The sequence below is a fragment of the Dendrobates tinctorius genome, unplaced genomic scaffold, assembly GCF_039654945.1.
Source record: "Dendrobates tinctorius isolate UK_male_01 unplaced genomic scaffold, ASM3965494v1 ptg000078l, whole genome shotgun sequence".
Lineage (NCBI taxonomy): Eukaryota > Metazoa > Chordata > Amphibia > Anura > Dendrobatidae > Dendrobates > Dendrobates tinctorius.
Window position 1 is genome coordinate 2759148 of NW_027361746.1, and position 19540 is coordinate 2778687.

At 45.7% G+C, this 19540-nt stretch overlaps 1 protein-coding gene and 1 long non-coding RNA gene across 2 annotated transcripts in view; one reads left to right on the forward strand and one right to left on the reverse strand.

Annotated features, from left to right (window-relative positions):
- ITGA1 (integrin subunit alpha 1) overlaps nt 1-19540 on the reverse strand; it is a 249680-nt gene that overhangs the window by 95623 nt on the left and 134517 nt on the right. The window contains exons 10-11 of the mRNA XM_073583398.1: nt 12678-12751; nt 5013-5157 (exon numbers count right to left, since the gene is read on the reverse strand). Coding sequence (XP_073439499.1) covers nt 5013-5157; nt 12678-12751 — 219 coding nt within the window. The remainder of the gene's footprint in view (nt 1-5012; nt 5158-12677; nt 12752-19540) is intronic.
- LOC141096682 (uncharacterized) overlaps nt 17925-19540 on the forward strand; it is a 29763-nt gene continuing 28147 nt past the window's right edge. The window contains exon 1 of the long non-coding RNA XR_012233751.1: nt 17925-18050. This is a non-coding gene — a long non-coding RNA (uncharacterized lncRNA). The remainder of the gene's footprint in view (nt 18051-19540) is intronic.

The following is a 19540-nucleotide window of genomic DNA, read 5'->3' on the forward strand; positions in this document are numbered from 1 at the left end:
AGAGGTCCTTCACTCGAGTGAAGATGGCTCTCACAGGAGATGTTCTGGCCTACCCAGATTATGACCAACCCTTTGTGTTGTATACTGATGCCAGCAATGTGGGACTGGGAGCAGTACTGTCACAGGTACAGAATGGCAAAGAAAGAGTGATCTCCTACGCCAGCAGGAAGCTTCGTCCCGCTGAAATGAACCCTGACAACTACAGTTCCTTCAAGCTGGAGTTCCTTGCCATAGTCTGGGCTGTGACTGAACGATTCAAGCATTACCTAGCTTCAGCCAAGTTTACCATCTTCACGGACAACAACCCGTTGACTCACTTGGAAACTGCAAAACTAGGTGCACTGGAGCAGCGATGGATGGCTCGGCTGTCTAACTATGAGTTTACCATCAAGTACCGAGCGGTGCACAAGAACGCCAATGCTGATGCACTGTCCAGAATGCCTAATCTGCCAGATGCAGGACAAGACCCTGAGGCACTTGAAGAAATCGAGTTTCCTGCCTTCCACCGGCGTGTTACGGCCCAACGTGCCCAAGGAGTGAGAAACAGACGGTCTGGCTTGAAAGAGGCCACCCTAAATCTATTGCCTCATCATGACTGGGCAGAAACGCAGGATAGCGACCCCGCCGTGCGCCTGGTGAAGGAGCTACTGTCACAAGCTGACTCACGCCCAGAGTCGGATGCTCCTGAAGAAACCCAACAGTTGTGGAAGGAAAGAGGTCGGCTGTTCATCTATGAAGGAAAGCTGTGCCGGAGGAGTATCAATGCCCACACTCATGAGCTGGTCTGGCAGGTGGTAGTCCCAAAGAGAGAAGCATCAATGGTCTTGGAAGCATACCATAATGGAGCTGGACACTTCGTATGGAAGAATTTGGAAACATTGCTCCGGGAGAGATTTTACTGAGCTGGTATGAGGAAAGCCATTGAAAATTGGTGCCGGGAGTGTGGACAATGCAACCTGTGCTGAAAGGACCGTAACAGCCAGCGAGATCCTTTGCAGCCAATAATAACCAAACAGCCACTTGAGTTGGTCGCCCTGGACCATGTGAAGCTGGTCCCAAGCCGTTCAGGCTACATTTATGCTCTTACCATCGTTGACCACTACTCAAGATTCTTGGTAGTTGTGCCTGTCAAGGATCAAACAGCCAGGACAGCAGCCAGAGCCTTCCAACAGCACTTTTGTCGACCACACGGATACCCCGAGCGAGTGCTTACAGATCAAGGTCCAGCCTTTGAGGCAGAAGTGTTCCAGGAATTCTGTAACTTGTACGGTTGCAAGAGGATCAGGACAACACCGTACCATCCACAGACCAATGGCATGTGTGAAAAGATGAACCAGGTGGTGATCGACCTACTGAAGACCTTGCCTTTGGAAGAGAGGAATCTGTGGCCAGAAAAGTTGCCAGATCTGATAGACCTCTACAACCACATTCCTGTGAATTCCACCAACTGCACTCCAGCCTACCTAATGAGAGCGAGGCCTGGTAAGCTGCCTATTGATTTGGATATGGGAGTCCTTACACCTGAGGTGACGGCAACAGATGCTGACTGGGACACAGAGAGGCAGCAACAGTATCGAAGAGTACAAGAGTGTGTAGAAAAGAGTCTAGCTCAGGCAAGACAAAAACAAGAAAGGCACTACAATCACCATGCACCTGCAGTTCCCTTGTCACCAGGAGAACAAGTCCTAAAAAGGAATAGGAGGATGCATAAATTAGATGACCAATGGGAAGCCCTACACCATCTTACCATCAAACTTCGATAACACCAAGGTGTGCCTTATCAGTAAGGATGGGGGAGAAACCTCAGCAGCAGTATCAAGGGATCATTTGAAATTGTGCCCTGACCAGTTAAAAGAAAGAATGCAAGAGCAAAACAACATCCAACCCATAGAAGAAGAAGAAAAGGTCAGCACTGTACTTGGAGAATTCCCTGTAAATTGGACTAGAGCAAATAATGCCATAGTGGTGCAAGTTTTGACCTTTCCCCAACTGGTAGTACAAGAAGTGACTCAAGAGAACTCTGAAAATCAGGAAGTTCAGATGCCACACCAGCAGTGGAGCCAGAGAATCCTCGCCCTGCCAGTGGTGAATCTGTCATGCCCATGGTGAGTCTAAGAGTTTGCAGACGGCTACTACCTAGTTTACCCAGTTTACCCACACCAGAGTTACGCAGGTCTGTCTGTAGTACCCAAGGCATACCACCCCTCAGGTTTTGCATCGAAATAAGTTATGCATATAATGTAAATGTTAACTTGTACATGTAAATATGCAACATTTTAAGTTTTGTGCCTACAGAGACTCTATGAACCCCTTGTATATAGTTTATCCATTTGCTCAGGAATGGACCATGGACATTGACTCATGGACTAATCGTCACAGGACTATTTTTGGAGCTTTTGGTTTTTGTATCTTTCATTTTTTCTATTTTTTTTACATTTATAATGTTTCCATTGTTTATATGTTTACCTGTTCTCCTTCAGTCCTGGAGTACTGAATTGCACTAGGGGGGAATGTGGCGCCCCCAGGAGTATGGTCGCCACAATGGCATTACCTTCCTCCTAGGGAGTGTGATGTCATGCCTGGAAGCAATGAAGGGTCTCTCTGACAGTTAACCATAACATGCAACACAGTTCCCACTCCAGGCCAGCAGAGGGAGCTCTGAACCAGAATGAGGGGAGGACTGCGCTCTGAGGACCAGGAGGGGAAATTAGTCAGTTGGTGAGAGGAGGCTGAAGTGTGTAGACGTGGGGAGAGAAGCTGGGGACTGAGCGGAGTTGAGAGCTCGTTCCCAGCTGGAGAGCATGATCTGGAGCATGGTCTCCAAGGTTGTATGGATACTGAAGGTCCTGCAACAGAAACCTGAGGAATAGGAAGCTGTAAATGCTCTATTCCCACCTAAGACTCGGAGGAACAACAGCAACGGGTGAGCCAAGAGAAGAGATAGAAGGCTACAGCTGTCTGCCATACGAGGTAGATCTGAGAGGGAACAAGAAGGAGGAACTTCAGTGTAACACAGTACTGCATGTACCTCAAGTAAGCGCTAGGAAGGAGACTACATGACATATCTGCATAGAGAGATTCCTGAGTTGCTTCCAGGCTAATCAGCTCCTGTGCCATCTGTAATCGGGACCCTGGACTGCATTTGCCAAGCCAAAGTAAAGGTAAAGAAATTGCAACCTGTTGTGTCCTTGCCTTCTTCCTACAAACTCTCCGGCACTGCTACATCTCTGTGCCAAACACTGCACCCTCTACCCCAACACCTATCTACACTGCCCTGGGACTACAGCCCTGCCTGTGGAGGGTTACAACATCATTGCTGCACTACACCATCTGTCTCAGAGGATCTGTCTGCAGCGTCGGCTTAACACCTCCCTTGCCGAACACCACAGGTGGCGTCACGAATCATCTACTCATAAACTTTATTCCACCACTCAACCCCTTTTACATGAGCACCCAGGGCCACCGACCGGGTCACCGCTGCTGTGAAATTCCCCTCTGAAAGACCGGCCCGGTACCGAGTACCCCACAGCCCTGGGAGGGCGACCCAGTACCCTTACAGTCTTGCACATGATATATCACAAGAGTTTAGTGAATGGAGAGGACAGGCAAATAAATGCGTTGGCAGTCACCAAGAGCTCTGGGCTAAGGAGACCCATTACTTTAGAAGGAAAGTATATTTTTAAAGTTTTTGTTATTAAGGCAGGTGTTCTCTAAAAATTGGCAAAGGGCAAATTACAGGAGGATTAGATAGAATAACTGTAGGAAACAAAAATCTATTTATATAATTGCCTTGTAATGTTTTCATTTCCTGTTCCGTCCAGATGTCACCGTATCTCAGAATTCCAAGCAGAGGAAGTTCACCGACCGCAATATTGGGACACCCAAGTGATAGGTGTCTCAATATGGAAACTGCTGCTGGTACCAACCTATTGCGCGGTACCACCAGCGGAACACCGTCGCACCACACACACTCTATATGCCGTATGCACCACTCACACACTCATGCAGTCTCTTGCGTGGTACCACCAGCAGAACACCGTCACACTGTGCCTGTGCGAATTCCACGCGGGCGCAGTGAATCATTCGGCTGAACCCAGCGGCAGATGCGCAAAGTGTTTACAGACAGAGGAAGCCGGTCACATTAAAGGGGTTTTCCCACGAACGAAAGTTCATTTTAAAAATTGTGTCTGACCGTGTACGGAGCATACCACATGTCCTGGGCAGGGGAGGAAGCAAAAGACAATAGTGACATTACAGCAGGGGAACATAGAGGATTCATTTTGTGAGGTAAAATATTTCACTGACTGTTTTTAAACAATATTTTACCTCTCAAAATATATCCTCTGCGATCTCCTGCTGTAATGTCAGTATTGTCTTTTGCTTCCTCCCCTGCCCAGGAGCTGTGGTATGTTTTGCACACGGTTAGACACAGACAATTGTTAAAATTAACTTTCGTTCATGGGAAAACCCCTTTAAAAAGAAATTCCTCCTGACTTGTTGTGCACTGACTGTTTAGTGATGGGGTACACAGGTAAAACATGAGAGGAGATGACAGCAGATGAGAGAGAGAGAGAAAGCGCACAGGGGAGAGACAGACAGCATAGGGGGGAGACAGCTCAAACGGGACAGCACATGAGGGGAGAACACGGCACAGGAAGGAGAGAGACAGCAGACAAGGGGAATAGCACATGGGGTAGACAGGTCAAAGAAGAGAGCACAGATGGGAGAAGTCAGCACATGGTGAAAGAGAGAGTGGATAAGGGGATGAGCACATGGTGGAGGAGAGATTCTCAACACTGCAAAGCCTGCCCCCATCGTGACATTACCACCCTCCCAAAGAGATAGCATCGGGCCTCCACCTAGTGGAAATTTTTTTTCACTGTAGCAATGTCAATTTCAGGGTGACACTGAAAATTTTACTTTAGCTGCTATAATCAACAATTTAACATATTTTCCGCGAGTGAAGCCGTAGGTATTCTACTAGTTATTAATAATATGAGAACTTTACTGACCAAGATAAGCAGCCAGAGGCTCGTTCCTTTCTTCTGCCTTTGTCTGAAATGAATTATTTCCTGGTGTGACGATAGCATCAGATTTAATCATGACAACTGTTCCATTCCAGTCATAGGCTCCAACCGCACCGAGCATCACCCAGTCCTACATACAGCAGGGGCAAAAATAGTCCGCACTCAATCATTATGCCTATAGTAGGTACAACGCGTGCCATGTTGTCAGCAACTAATTCATTCAATATTAAGTACTTAAAGCAGCACTCCTGCGGTTTTATCCTTATTTTACCGCCATTCTAGTGTTGTTGGAAGGATGTCTGCTGACAATACTTTTAAAGCACCATTCCAATATTTTTTTATTTTTTTTTTTAATTTCCGCACTGGAGTGGTCTTACTAATGTAAGTTCCCTGCCCCTAGTCTTATACTTGCCAGCCTCCTATTACTAGGAGCAAGGGACTTATAGTAGTGACACCACTGCTGTGCTGAAATAAAAAAAAAATGCTGGAGTGGTGCTTTAAACGGGTTGTTGACAGACATTGCTCCAACATCACTATAACGGCAGTGCGGGTTGTGAGTGAGATCTGTTTTTTTATATTTTAAATAGGGAAATACAGCATGTTCCAAATCATAGATAATCCCTTTAAAGGGAACTTGATACATTGATCATGTGATTCAATGTGTGGACAAGATGTTATAGAGAAGGTGGTGCTGAGCAGACTGATATATAGTTTCACATATGTCTATGAGTCCAGTGGGAGGAGTTAATTATTGATTAACCCCTTCACTACCAAGGGTGGTTTGCACGTTAACTACCGGGCCAATTTTTACAATTCTGACCACTGTACCTTTATGAGGTCATAACTCTGGAACGCTTTCATGGATCCCAGTGATTCTGACATTGTTTTCTCGTGACATATTGTACTTCATGTTAGTGGTAAAATTGCATTCAAATAACTTGCGTTTATTTGTGAAAAAAACGGAAATTTGGCGAAAATTTTGAAAATTTCGCAATTTTCCAACTTTGAATTTTTATGCCCTTAAATCACAGCGATACGGCACACAAAAAACTTAATACATAACATTTCCCACATGTTTACTTTACATCAGCACAATTTTGGAACCAAAATTTTTTTTTGTTAGGAAGTTATAAGGGTTAAAAATTGACCAGCGATTTCTCATTTTTGCATCACCATTTTATTTTTAGGGACCACTTCACATTTGAAGCCACTTTGAGGGGTCTATATGATAGAAAATACCCAAAAGTGACACCATTCTAAAAACTGCACCCCTTAAGGTGCTTAAAACCACATTCAAGAAGTTTATTAACCCTTTAGGTGCGTCACAGGAATTTTTTGAATATTAAAAAAAAAATGAACATTTAACTTTTTTTCACAAAAAAAATACTTCAGGTTCAATTTTCTTTATTTTACCAAGGGTAACAGGAGAAATTGGACTGCAAAAGTTATTGTGCAATTTGTCCTGAGTACGCTGATACCTGATATGTGGGGGGAACCACTGTTTCGGCGCATGGCAGAGCTCAGAATGGAAGGAGCGCCGTTTGACTTTTTCAATGCAAAATTGGCTGGAATTCAGATCGGACGCCATGTCACGTTTGGCGAGCCCCTGATGTACCTAAACAGTGGAAACCCCCCCAAGTGACCCCATTTTGGAAACTAGACCCCCCAAGGAACTTATCTAGATATGTGGTGAGAACTTTGAACCCACAAGGGCTTCACAGAAGTTTATAACATACAGCGGTACAATTAAAAAATCATATTTTTTCCACAAAAATGATCTTTTCACCCCCAATTTTTATTTTTCCAAGGGTAACAGGACCCTAAAAGTTATTGTGCAATTTGTCCTGAGAACGCTGATACCCCATATGTGGGTGTAAATGACTATTTGGGCGCATAGCAGAGCTCGGAAGGGAAGCAGCGCCATTTGACGTTTTTGGCTGGAATTGAGATCGGACACCATGTCGCGTTAGGAAAGCCCCTGATGTACCAAAACAGTAGAAACCCCCCACAAATGACACCATTTTGGAAACTAGACCCCCCAAGGAACTTATCTACATGTGTGGTGAGCACTTTGAACCCCCCAGTGCTTCACTGAAGTTTATAACATCCGGGCGTGAAAATAAAAAAATCATATTTTTTCCACAAACATGATCTTTTAGTCCCCATTTTTTTATTTTCCCAAGGGTAACAGGAGAAATTGGACCCCAAAAGTTGTTGTCCAATTTGTCCTGAGTACGCTGATACCTCATATGTGGGAGAAAACTACTGTATGGGCACACGTCGGGGCTCGGAAGGGAAGTAGTGACGTTTTGGAATGCAGACTTTGATGGAATGGTCTGCGGGTGTCATGTTGCGTTTGGAGAGCCCCTGATGTACCTAAACAGTGGAAACCCCACACAAGTGACCCCATTTTGGAAACTAGACCCCCTAATGAACTTATCTAGATGTGTGGTGAGCACTTTGAACCCCCCAGTGCTTCACAGAAGTTTATAACGACCGGGCGTGAAAATAAAAATATCGTATTTTTTCAACAAACATCATCTTTTAGTCCCCATTTTTTTTATTTTCCCAAGGGTAACAGGAGAAATTGGACCCCAAAAGTTGTTGTCCAATTTGTCCTGAGTACGCTGATACCTCATATGTGAGAGAAAACTACTGTATGGGCACACGTCGGGGCTCGGAAGGGAAGTAGTGACGTTTTGGAATGCAGACTTTGATGGAATGGTCTGCGGGTGTCATGTGCGTTTGGAGAGCCTCTGATGTACCTAAACTATTGAAACTCCCCACAAGTGACCCCATTTTGGAAACTAGACCCCCCACGGAGCTTATCTAGATGTGTGGAGAGCACTTTGAACCCCCAAGTGCTTCACAGAAGTTTATAACGCCTGGGCGTGAAAATAAAAAAAACATTTTTTTCTGCAAAATTATATTTTTGCCCCCAATTTTTTATTTTCCTAAGGGTAACAGGAGAAATTGGACCCCAAAAGTTGTTTTGTAATTTGTCCTGAGTAGGCTGATACCCTACATGTGGGGGTAAAACACTGTTTGGGCACATGGCAGAGCTTGGAAGGGAAGGAGCACCATTTGACTTTTTCAACGCAGAATTGGCTGGAATTGAGATCAGACGCCATGTTGCCTTTGGAGAGCACCTGATGTGCCCAAACAGTGGAAACCCCCAATTATAACTCCAACCCTAACCTCAACACACCTCTAACCCTAATCTGAGCCCTAGCCCTAACCCTAGCCCTAACCCTAGCCCTAACCCTAGCCCTAACCCTAGCCCTAACCCTAACCCTAGCCCTAACCCTAGCCCTAACCCTAACCCTAGCGGGAAAATGGAAATAAATACATTTTCTTTTAGTTTTATTATTTTTCCCTAACTAAGGGGGTGATAACGGGGGTTTTGATTTACGATTTATGGCGGTTTTTATGTTTGGCGGCTGTCGCACGCTAAAAGACGCTTTTTATTGTAAAAATAGTTTTTGCATCACCACATATTGTGAGCTATAATTTTTCCGTATTTTGACCCACCGAGTCATGTGAGGTCTTATTTTTTGCGAGACGAGTTGACGTTTTTATTGGTACCATTTTCGGGCATGTGACATTTTTTGATCGCTTTTTATTCCGATTTTTGGGACGCAGAATGAACAAAAACCAGCGTTTCATGAATTTCTTTTGGGGGGTGCGTTTACACCGTTCCGCGCGCGGTAAAATTGATAACGCGTTTTTATTCTTCGGGTCAGTACGGTTACAGCGATACCTCATTTAGGTCGTTTTTTTATGTTTTGTCGGTTTTTTGCAATGAAAACAATTTTATATAAAAAATAATTATTTTTGTATCGCTTTATTCTGCGAGCTATAACTTTTTTATTTTTTTGCGGATGATGCTGTTTGGCGGCTCGTTTTTTGCGGGACAAGATGACATTTTCAGCGGTACCATGCATATTTATATGCGTCTTTTTGATCGCGCGTTATTGCACTTTTTGTTCGGTGGTATGATAATAAATCATTATTTTTTGCTTCGTTTTTTATTTTTATTTTTTAAGGGGTTCGCTAAAGGGGTTAACTAATGGGACAGTTTTATAGGGCAGGTAATTACGGACGCGGCGATACCAAATATGTGTACTTTTATTGTTTTAGTTTTTTTTATTTTGAAAAAATGGATTTATTGGGGAATATTTTTTTTTTTTTTTACTAATTTATTTAGCGATTTTTTTTAATTATTTTTAACACTTTTTTTTTATTTTTTTTTTACTTTATTACCTTGTCCCAGGTGGGACATCACTGTCCTGTGACAGATCGCTGATATGTCACATCACAGATCACTGTGACAGATCAGCGATCTGTCACAGGCACTACTGCAGCCTTCCTCATGCCTGCACTTTGCAGGCAGTGAGGAAGTCAGCTCCCTGCAGGCCCCCATCGCCATCTTGGATCCGGGGGCCTGTAGGGAAAGAGCCCCCCGCAGCAGCGCTGCACATTGCGCTGCCGTGGGGGGCTCAGGGAAGCACGGAGGGAGCCCCCTCCCTGCCGATGCTTCCCTTTAACCCCCGGTACACCGCGATCGCGTTTGATCGCGGTGTGCAAGGGGTTAACGTGTCGGGGGCGGTCCGTGACCGCCCCTGACACATTGTGCCGGGTGTCAGCTATGATAATTAGCTGACACTCGGCCGCGATCAGCGGCGCTCACCACGTGGGCGCCGCTGATCGCGATGACGTAATATTCCGTCCATGGTAATTAGGTCCATGGTCACATGGACGGAATATTACGTCAATTGTAGGTAAGGGGTTAAAGGTATTTTCCCACAAGCAAAAGTTAATTTTACTTAACAGATCTTGGAAAAATAATAAGTTCTACAATTGGATGTATTGAAATAAAATGTTCCTGTGCTGAAATAATCTTATAAATGTGCCCCTGCTGTGTACTGTGTAATGGCTGTGTCTGACCGTGCACGAACATGGTTTGATCATATACAGACAGAGTATACAGACAGGACAGACTGGGATCACTGCTGATTCTTTCTGTGAGATAAAACTTTTCCCTGCCTGTTTTTAAACAAGGCTTTACTTCAAAGAAAGAATCAGCTGTGATCCCGTGCTCTAATGTCTGTACTGTATACTCTTTAGCTTCCTACCCTGCCCAGAAGCTGTGGTATTAGCTGACCATGTTCCTCCACTGTCAGACACAGCCATTACACAGTACACAGCAGCGGCACATTCATGTGCACACGTCCGGAATTCCAGCGGATTTTATGCGTTTTTGCCACTTTTTTTGTTGCGAAAACGCAAACAAGCAACCCAATGAGTTCAATGGCATTCTGCACTTGCTGTGCTAATGCTGCGTATTTTTCCGCAGCGGAATCGCACCGCGGAAAAATACGCAGCAGGCTCATTCTTTGTGCAGAATCGCGGGGATTCCGCACACATAGGAATCCATTGTTCCGCTTACTTTCCGCATGTGGCTGTGCCCACCATGCTCAAAGTAAGCGGAAAAGGTGCGGATGGTACCCAGGGTCTGGAGGAGAGGAGACTGTCCTCCAGGCCCTGGGTACCAATATCCCTGTAAAAAAAGAATTAAAGTAAAAAAATTGTGATATTCTCAACTTCCGCAGCGTCCCCAGGCCTCAGCAATGCTCCCGCCAACTCCCATTCCCAGCGATGCCTTGCAACAATGACCTGAAATAACGTAGCAGTCTCGCCTGATGCTATGTCATCTGGGGTCATTATCGCATGGCATCGCTGGGAACTGGAGTTGGCAGGAGCATCGCGAGGATCGGGAATGCTGCAGAGGCCGCCGGAAGGTGAGACTATCACGATTTTTTATTTTATTATTTTTAACATTATCCTTTTACTATTGATGCCGCATAGGCGGCCTCAATAGTAAAAAGTTGGTCACACTTGTTAAACACTATGTTTGACAAGTGTGACCAACCTGTCAGTTTTCCAAGTGATGCTACAGATCGCTTGGAAATTGCTAGTTTTTCCGTGGGAATTACGCTGTAATTTCGAATGCAGATTTCTCCCGTATTTCCTGCAGCAGGGAGTTGCGGAATTGCCATGGAAAATACTGCAAAAAATCTGCATGTGTGCACATAGCCTCATAAGATTATCTCAGCACAGGAACATTTTATTTAAACACATCTAATTGTAAAAGTTATTATTATTCTAAGATGTATTGATTTAAAATGAACTTTTATTCATGGGAAAACCCCTTTAAGCTTTCCCTGGATAAGTGTGGATTCAGAGATAGATGTCAATCATTGAATAGGACCACCCACTGGACACCTAAGGGGATAATAAGCAGGAATTTTAATGAATAAAATTCACATTATAAGGAAACTTTACACATAAAATTACGGTATATATCGATATGCTCAGCTCCTCCTGCCTAAAGATAAAAACAACACGTACAATGTGACATGTTCCCTTTAAAGGGGTTGTCTCATTTTTTTAAGATGTACTTAAGTACCTGAAATAGCTGATTACATAGGCCGGAGTTTTTAGGTTTTTGCTCATGGCAGGGCTGTCAGGGCCGGCCCGAGAGATTACGGCGGCCTAGGCGAAACTATTTTGTTGCGCCCCTACTATTCTTGGCAGTAGATGAAAACTTGGGATATAAATTTAGGAGCAAAATAAACCACAACAACAATGATTAATTAACTCTCTCCTAACTCTTTAATCTTCTGAGAAGTTGTATAGGACAAATATATGCAAAGTAATCAATAACACAAAACAAAAACGACCATAGGTAATTAAAATTTTTGTTTCCTTGCCTTTTTTTTTAAAAGGATGACACTAAGTCACCGAGATTAATTTGTTTAGCAACTTCAGATTCTATCGAAATTGTTGCCAACCCAACAAACCTCTCTTGCGTCATATTTGCCCTTAAATATGTACACTTTTCTTTCCATCCCTAAAACTTTTTGCCTTTTGAAAAGATTTTTTATAATTTTTTCTATTTTTCTCTGGCGCCCCCTCTGGGTCGGCGCCCTAGGCGGCCGCCTAGTTCGCCTATACGTTCGGGCCGGCCCTGAGGGCTGTGTGTACTGAGCTTGTATGGCGGCACAATTTGTTACCATATAGTAGTGTCTGATGGAGTGTGCCACAATGTACAGTGTACATTAGCAGATTTTCTAGGTATTGCAGCTTGGAAATACAATATACAAAGCTGTAATGCAGGTGAATGGGGTTTGCATTGTGCATAGTACTGTCCATTGTGCATAGTACTGTCCGTGACTGCGACAAGCAAGTCGCAAAAAACCCAACCAGTTCAGACTTTTTTGTGACTTGCTTGTTTCGGTCGCCGGCACCATGAGCAGCGGCAGAGAATGATCATTGACCTTGCGAATTGTGTTGCCGACTAGCACCAGTCTAAGGCCATGTTCACACGTTCAGTATTTTACCTCAGTAATTGTAAGCCAAAATCAGGAATGAGTGAAAAATCCAGAAGTGGTGACGGGTTTCTATTATACTTTTCCTCTCATTGTTCCACTCCTGGTTTTGGCTTACAAATACTGATGCAAAATACCGACCAAATACTGAACGTGTGAACATGGTCGTAAGATGACAATATCTGCTATACACATTCTACAGTGTAGGGACTATAGATGCCACTGTTTACGGTCCATGCACATACAGATCTAGATTTACCTTGGAGTAATGAGCACTGAATCCAGTCTGGGACATCTCCATTCCAAAGGACACCGCTTGCTGCTCACTTGTAGCTAAAAATGGAAACGCCAAGATAATATGAAGAATAAAAATGAAAAATTATATGCACAATAACAGTATTTTCTAGCTTTGTGTCTCAATGCCAAGTTTATATCCACTTTATATATATTTTTTTATTTTTCACACCTATTAGCAAAAAGTGTGTATGCAGAGGGTGTATTGCGTTAGTCACCAGCCGCCGACTTCTGCTGTTTTCAGCGGTCCACTCAGGCGTTATGTGGCTGCATCTGCACCCTGCTGAATATCACAGTGTCTGCTGTGTTGAGCGGTGGTTGATTTTAGAATTATATCAATTTGAGTCTAAAATAAGCAAGACAAAGCTGGAGAGACTTGTTCTGAGTCTCATAGACTTGCATTGAGAAAGTAACTGCGTTGTGTGATCTGGCAGGTTACAAATACAGATACATGTGATGTCTGAGCGGAGCCGTGCACCACAGCAAATGAAAGAGGATGGCAACTGGTGAGTATTGAAATGCACTCTCGGCATATACATTACTATTTGCTAATTGGAAATAACAAAAATATCATTGGAGTGCACCACTAAGAATTTTAAGCTTCCTATTTAGTCCAATATCCTGAAATGCAAAATTCAGTTCTGTGATGAATTACCATTGACGACTGTCACATCAGGGCAGAGATGCCCGGTGTGCAACACAAAGAGAGAGGTGGGGAAACAGGTAAAGGGGAGCCCTGACGATAGGGAGATGGAGAAGATGGTGACCCCTATACGTTTATGTGGCGCCCCTGAGGGTTCAGTCGCCACAGAGGTACTGCACCTCCTCCTGAGGTGTAGTATCCCACTCCCTAGGTAAGATGGTAACACCTTGCCAGCCTCCAACACCTGCATCCCACACAACATAGTAGTGTAGCAAAGCACCTTTGGTGGCACCCTGCTTGGAACACGAAGAGTGCTGGGAGGTGGGTGGAGCTTAGACTGCACAAGAGAGTGGGAGAAGATTAGGATGAGGTCAGTCTGCAAGAGAAGCTTCCCTGAGAGGGATGGAGTGAAGGAGGTGCTGCAGCAGACTCCTGTGACCTGGAGTTGCTGGCATGGGAAAGAAAAATAGAAAGCCTGATTCTCCAGAAGGAAGAAAGATTAGTGCGGAACGTAAGGAGAAGAAGAGAACTAAGGATTAGGGTCGGAGTGGAGCCCTTCCTCAAGTTCTAAGCGCTTGGCCGGGGTCCCATCCCCTAGGTTGTATGGATACTGATGGTCCTGCAGCAAACACCGGAGGAATAGAAGTTGTCACCACTTTATTCCCACCTAAGACTTGGGGGCACAACAGCAACGTGAGTGAGCCGGGACTTGATAGCAAGGAGTCCCTGAAGCAGACTACAGCTGTCTGCCGTACAAGTAGAGTTCAAAGGAACATCTAAAAGGAGGAACTTGGATTTAACACACAACTACAAGTACTTCAGTACAAGTGCTAGTGAGGAGACGCTCAGAACAGTTCCACGAAAGGGAGAGCTGGAAAGGTTAATTCCATCTGCCTGGGAGTTGGCTGAGCCTCTGATCTGGAGACAGCAGCATTGAAGCGGGCACCTGTCTGTGCCAAGAATGTGAGTAAAAGAACTGGAACTGCATTTATCTGTCTCATTGCTTTCTTCCTGTGCCAACCCACTCAGCACTGCTACATCACTGTACCTAACACTGCACCATCTGCTTCTCCTCACACCGGGTCCTGTGTGCTGAAGATTTATTGGACTTAAAAATTGCTGAGAATGTGCAAAAGAACCAAAATAATAGACTGTAAAATGGACTCTCAAAATGGCCGCCGGCGCGGTGAAGAAGGGCGTGACAACATGGGTGGCCCTACGAAAAGAGCGCGAACTGTCCTGGGCCTCCCCTGCCTGAACTTCTATGCAACAGCAACATGGCCCACCCCCAGAGGGGTTCGTATACTGGCTTGGTATGGAGGCAGAGGAAGAAGGTGCCGCCCTAGGAAGGAGTAGCAAAGCCCTTTGGCGGGAAAGGAGCCCAGAAGGGAGAGAGAACGCCTGGATACCATCTTGGAGGAAGCACGGAGGCCTGAAGAGCGCGAGGATGCTGAGCTTGTCTTCCCCGGCGCACCAGTCGAAGGTTCCGATCCTGCTTCCATGATGGACCGCCAGCAGCTGAAGGAAGAAATTGCCCAGCTGACCCACTGTCTGCGGCTGAAACAAGAGGCTCTGTGGACCATGAATCTGCAGCATGCCCAGGAGGTACCCGCCGCCGCTGCACCAGTTCTCTCCCAGGCAGCATCTGTGGAACCCACGGCCGCTGCGATGCCATCGGCAGCGCCTGTCGCCACCTCCATGCTGCAACCGCCGCTGACCGCTGCCTGCCAGGAGGAGTTACCCCAGGGCCTGGGAGCTGAAGAGGAGATGGCGACTGCGCTCCTGCCTGGACCTAGCGCGGCCACGCAGGTCCCACCGGAGGCCCCTACAAACCCGGAGTCAGCATCCGCTCCACCACCGACGCCGCCCGCGGACCAGGCAGCTCCAGTAACCACCGCTGTCACCGGCTGCCATCCAGTGTCTGTACCGGAGATGGAACACCGCCCGGAGGCACCAGGTATGACCGCCGCCCCTGCATCTGGGAAGGCCTCGGGGTGCCCGGCTGCTGCAACGTCTGGGCAGATCGTGCTGGACCTAGTCTGGGACCGGGATACTAGTCCCTGGGGGGGGGAACACCTGAACCCCTGTCAGTGGTGCCCTTGTCCACTGTGGGCAGAGGCCGGTCTCGAGAAGAGGAGGAAAGAGAGGCCCGATGCCAGCAGACCATCCGCCAGCTGGCAGCAGAGCAGCGGGAGCGGGAGCAACGGAGACTGGCAGTGCTGGGCCCTGACATGGACCGGAAAGAAAGGGCCCGTGCCGGTTACTATGGTCCCCAGGACTCAGCAGGATGGGGTCAGGTCCTAAATTTTAATCTGGAAAGGGGGTTTGGCTTCATCTCAGAACCCCAGAGGACCTCTGACCTCTTTGTCAGCCAGAGGGATGTAGAGTACCACCTCCGGAGGGGAAACCCCGCTCGTGATTTGTACCCGGGAGAGTATGTCACCTTCACCCGGCATGAGGGGCTACGCGGCTGGTATGCCCTGAATGTACACCGCATCCCGGAGGATTTTATAGCAGCCTACAAAAGGGACAAGGCCTATGTTCCACCACCAGAGGCAGTCCCCACAGTGGTGTTTGTACCCAACAAGGCCCAACAGGCCGCATCCACCAAAGTGCAACATCCCCTGGTACAGGTTGCCACCCCTGCTGTACCACAGGCAGCAGTTCCACCAGCTGTCAGAACAAAAACCAGAGCAGCAGAGATACCACCTGAAGCTGTTCCGCTACCCCCACAGGCAGCTTCTGCTCAAAAACCAGCTGCCACCCCATCTACACAGGCAGCCATTCCCAAAGCCTGCAATTTGTTAACCCACCAGGAGGTGGAAAAGTAGACAGTCTTCCCTGGAAGCAAAGGAAACCAGCTTCCACTACCCCAGGAGGAGACCACCAGTAAAAGAACATGCTACAATAATCGTTTAAACTGTTACCCAGGAGGGTATGGGCACCGTTGTGCCCTCATTTTCTGTGTCAGTCTGTGAGAGAAGCTCCCCTCAGAGAGATGGAGTGAAGGAGGTGCTGCAGCAGACTCTTGTGACCTGGAGCTGCTGGCACGGGAAAGAGAAATAGAAAGCCTGATTCTCCAGAATGAAGAAAGATTAGTGCGGAACGTAAGGAGAAGAAGAGAACTAAGGACTAGGGTAGGAGTGGAGCCCTTCCTCAAGTTCTAAGCGCATGGCCGAGGTCCCGTCCCCGAGGTTGTATGGATACTGATGGTCCTGCAGCAGACACCAGAGGAATAGAAGCTGTCACCACTTTATTCCCACCTAAGACTTAAGGGCACAACCACAACGTGAGTGAGCCGGGACTTGATAGCAAGGAGTCCCCGAAGCAGGCTACAGCTGTCTGCCGTACAAGTAGAGTTCAAAGGAACATCTGAAAGGAGGAACTTGGGTTTAACACACAACTACAAGTACTCCAGTACAAGCGCCAGTGAAGAGACGTTCAGAACAGGCACACGAAAGGGAGAGCTGGAAAGGTTAATTCCATCTGCCAGGGAGTTGGCTGAGCCCCTGATCTGGAGACCGCAGCATTGAAGCGGGCACCTGTCTGTGCCAAGAACGTGAGTAAAAGAACTGGAACGGTGTCTCATTGCCTTCTTCCTGCGCCAACCCACTCAGCACTGCTATATCTCTGTGCCTAACACTGCACCATCTGCTTCTCCTCACTATCTCCTCATTTTGCCAACCTCATCTACTCTGCCCTGGGACTACAGCCCTAGCTGTGGAGGGCTACAACATCATTGCTGCACCACACCATCTGTCCCAGAGAAGCAACCCTGCAGCGCTGGTCAAACTGACCAGAAACCACAGGTGGCGTCACGAATCATCTCAATTACTTTATCCCCCTTACTCAACCCCTTTTACATGGACGCCCAGGGCCACGGACCGGGTCACAGCTACTGTGACACTTCCCTCTGAGATACCGGCCCGGTACCGAGTACCCCATGGCCCTGGCGGGCGACCCATTTACTTAATGCTGAACCCTAGATGGATCCTTCCCCTCATGCGCCGTCATGTGCCTAAGCCCTGGCTGACCCTTTACCTAGCCCTGGATAGTGTGAAGGAAAGCAAGACACCAGGCTTACTACTCCAATAAGACAACACAGAGAATGAGACAAACAGGGCAAAACACACAAACAAATGGGACTCCACATGTATCAAAATGAACACAACAGCTTCTCCACAGACGTAAGGCACAGGATAGAAACTTTATAGCTGACATGGGAGGAAGTTAGGAGAGTGTTTAAATAATGAAAGGGGAGTAGTCACAATAAAACGCATCTGACACAGGCGCCAATGGAAAGCTCAGCAGAGGTTAAACACTGAATCATTAGGCCATTCCATATCACATTAAATCATAAATCTGTTTAACTCAAAAATGGCCACACTGATACAGCTAACCATTGTGGTCTTCTAATTCCAGACGCACCACAGGTGTAACATATTCATGACAATGCCAGATGGATCCCATTGATTTATAATGGGCTCTCTTGGGTTCTATCATGGTTTTTGCAGTAGATGAATCCCGTGCACTACTCTGTAGTCTAAGCAAACTTGGTGCAACTCTCTACAAGGTTGTAGCAGTACAGAAAAATCCAGGAACCAAGGCACCAGATGTCCTCCTTGTTAGCTAACAAAAAATTCACTTGTAAAGATTCGGCAATGCTGGGCATTTATCAAGCCATAAAGATAAGAGGTAGGTATACTTTTTATTTTTAATGACTTTATGAAGGTCCTGCATGACCAAAACGTTGCATATGAATTTTTTGTGTACCAATAAAGTAACCTAAAGGAGGATGCCTGGTGGCTTTGTTTCTGGGTTCCATCATGGTGGCTGTCATTGAAATTTTATGGACTTTTATGATACAGAGGCTTCATTTGGGGCTTCTAACAGAAGTCATTAAGAAAAAGATTTGGTGATGACTTCTGTTACTTTCACGACATTAATGATATTAATAATATTGATGTATGTTTGCAAAGCACTGTGGAAAATGATGGTACTATATTAGTAATTGGTATGGTATGTTATAGGGATGTGTCAGTAGGACCAGATGTTCAATGAGAGGATCTCAGGAGCAGAAATCTATAGGGTGGCTTTATAGCTCCTTGGTTGGAAATGCTACGGCCCAAAGTCAGAGCTCATATTATGACATAGGTGGACAATGTGAACTTCTAAAATGTAGTCATATTGTATTTGCCATTTAGCAGTTTTTCTACAGAGGAAGTAAGAAAATGCAAAGGGTTTACCAGCAGTCCTATGGAAACTACAGAGCTGCAACAAATGACAAACTCATCTGTCATCTGTGTCACTTCAGTATCCTACAGAGGAGAAGCAGAACATCCAACCAGATGTGGGTGCAGCTGTAAAGCTCTGGGGGTTAAGAAAAGTCTACACATCGCGGGTAGGAACATGACACTTCCCCTGACAGACAGGATCTTCGAGGTTCAGCATTTTCAATAAAAACAAACAAAATCTGCCGGCGCCCATGAGAAGAATGAAACCCCACGCTTCTCAGACCTTCTCCCATTTACATGTGGGAAAATGCTCCAGAGAATGGTGATCACCACAAAGTGCAAACCAGCTTCCCAGGAAAGAGAAGTTCTAATGTACTGACTCAAATCTGGATATCACGCTATGTAATCTGAAGTCTGGAGGTAAAACGTGTGTATATAAGGCATATACTGTCCCAGCTACTGGACCTCAATGCAAAAAAAATTGTGATAAATGTTGATAGAGAGCTAGAAAAAGCTAAAAGTGAAGAGCAACAGTGACAACAAAGTCCCATTGTTCCTCGAACTGTGTTATATAATAATAGAATACTACTAATAATAATGTAATGCTGGTAAACCAATAATAATAGAATAACAGTAATAATAATAATAGAGCATGCAGGTTAATGCTCTTATCTCAAAATGTTTTCTTTCAAAAAATAAGTGTATAGAGCATAACAACCAACAGACTGGATTCATCACTAAATAACATTATACTTTTTTGTACTAGTAGTTAGTTGTCTTATTCCTATATATTCACTGCAAAAAAAGAAATTGCGCTATATGCATTTATTGGTCAGCTCATAAATAATTTCCCAGGACCTTCCCATGTCTACTTCCTGCTAAGAAATCTTGGCAAATCTTACACAAGTCTCTGGAGAAGTGTGTATACAGAATAGCAAATATTCCTTACAA